This window comes from Convolutriloba macropyga, chromosome 6, assembly GCF_964194025.1.
Source record: "Convolutriloba macropyga chromosome 6, txConMacr16.3, whole genome shotgun sequence".
Classification (NCBI taxonomy): Eukaryota; Metazoa; Xenacoelomorpha; order Acoela; family Convolutidae; genus Convolutriloba; species Convolutriloba macropyga.
Genome location: NC_134473.1, coordinates 19,708,911 through 19,710,897, shown reverse-complemented (window position 1 = coordinate 19,710,897; position 1,987 = coordinate 19,708,911). Strand labels below are relative to the sequence as shown.

Sequence of the window (1,987 nt, the reverse complement as noted above, 5' to 3'; positions counted from 1 at the left end):
CGTGAGAATCAGATCTCAATAACGCCACATTTTCTGACTTTCGGAGAAGCTTAACATGAACCGTTTTTTCTTTTTTCAATTTAACAGGCAATTTCTCCTTCTGATATTGATAATCTCATTTTTTTAATCCCATCAAATTTAACAAACTTAATTTAACTATTGTGGTGTATACTCTGTTGTGTAGTGTGGTATGATGGAGGGAGTTGTTCTACCGAATAGCCAACTACAGAGACGCAGATGTACAGGCCTCATCCAAAATCAGTCCCATGAGTTCAACAGAGTACAAATACTCTCCACAGGTATACCACACAAACAAACACACACGCACACACACACACACACACACACACACACACACACACACTAATACAAACACATACATACACACACAGTAACACATACACAAACACACATAGCACATAGACACACACACACACACACACACACACACACACACACACACACACACACACACACACACACACACACACACACACGCACGCACTCGCAAACACAGACACGCACATACACACACTCACTCATACAAAAACAAACATACACACAAACACACACACACAATCACACACTCCCACTCACTCACACAAACACACGCACACACTCGCACTCTCTCTCTCTCTCACACACACCCACATACACACACTCACTCACTCACACAATAACAAACACACAAACTCGCTCATACAAACACACACATGCACAAACACACACACACACATACTAACTCACACAAACACACACACACACACACACACACATACACACTCTGTCACACACACAATCTCTCACTAAGTCACACAAACACCCACACACACATAGTAACCAACACAAACACACACACATATACACACTCTGTCACACAAACACTTTCTCACTCAGTCACACAAACACTCACACACACACACATACACGAACTCGCTCACTCAAACATACACACACACTCACTCACTTACACAAAAAACACACATCCAAACAAATACATAACTCACTTACACAAACATACGCACACTCACTCACACAAATAAGCTCAAACAAAAATATATACACACAAACTGACTCACAACTTACACACATGCACTCGCTCACACAAACACACACACGCACACCCAATAGCACAAACACACAAACAAACAAACACGCACACTCACTCACACAAACAAACAAATATACAAAAACACACACACAAAATGACACAAACAAACATACACAGACACACACTCACTAGCACACATTCACAAATTCACTCACACAAACACATCAACACACTCACTTACACTATCGCACAAACTCACACACATACTCACCCACACACAAACTTCCCCACATACACACATGCTCACTCACTCACACAAAGACAAACATACACACACATACCTATATAATTAAGCATACACACATACAGACAAATACACACATGCCTACACACACAAAAATTCATACACACACATAAAAACACAGACACATACATACATAAACACATACACTAACAAACACATATATACAGACAAACACATAGATACACTCATACATACATGCAGACACACAGAAAATTAAAATAACACACACAGGGACAGAGAGACCTACAAAAACGCAGACGAGAACACATTGTAACACAAAAACACGCCCACAAACACGGACACATACACACTGATGCACACACACAGGCAATCATACTTGGAAATACAAAGACGCCATAACACAAGTCATGGACACAAACGCACACAAACAAACTTAAACAGACATATTCAAACAAAAAACAACACACAGACACGCAAGCACACACTTAAACGCACAGGAACACATATACACACACAAGCTCGAAAAAAATGCACGTGCATAGGCGCACAGGCACAATAACATACACGCACGCACACAGACAAAACCACAAAATAAAAAACACAAAAATGATCAAAGACAAAAAACGAGCACACAATTACACACACACAAACACAAACACATACATATATAA

At 40.1% G+C, this 1,987-nt stretch overlaps 1 protein-coding gene across 1 annotated transcript in view; it reads left to right on the top strand.

The window, feature by feature from the left end:
• Window positions 1-169: 169 nt before the first annotated feature.
• LOC142340842 (uncharacterized) overlaps window positions 170-1,987 on the top strand; it is a 6,828-nt gene continuing 5,010 nt past the window's right edge. The window contains exon 1 of the mRNA XM_075391584.1: window positions 170-299. Coding sequence (XP_075247699.1) covers window positions 267-299 — 33 coding nt within the window. The 5' untranslated portion in view covers window positions 170-266. The remainder of the gene's footprint in view (window positions 300-1,987) is intronic.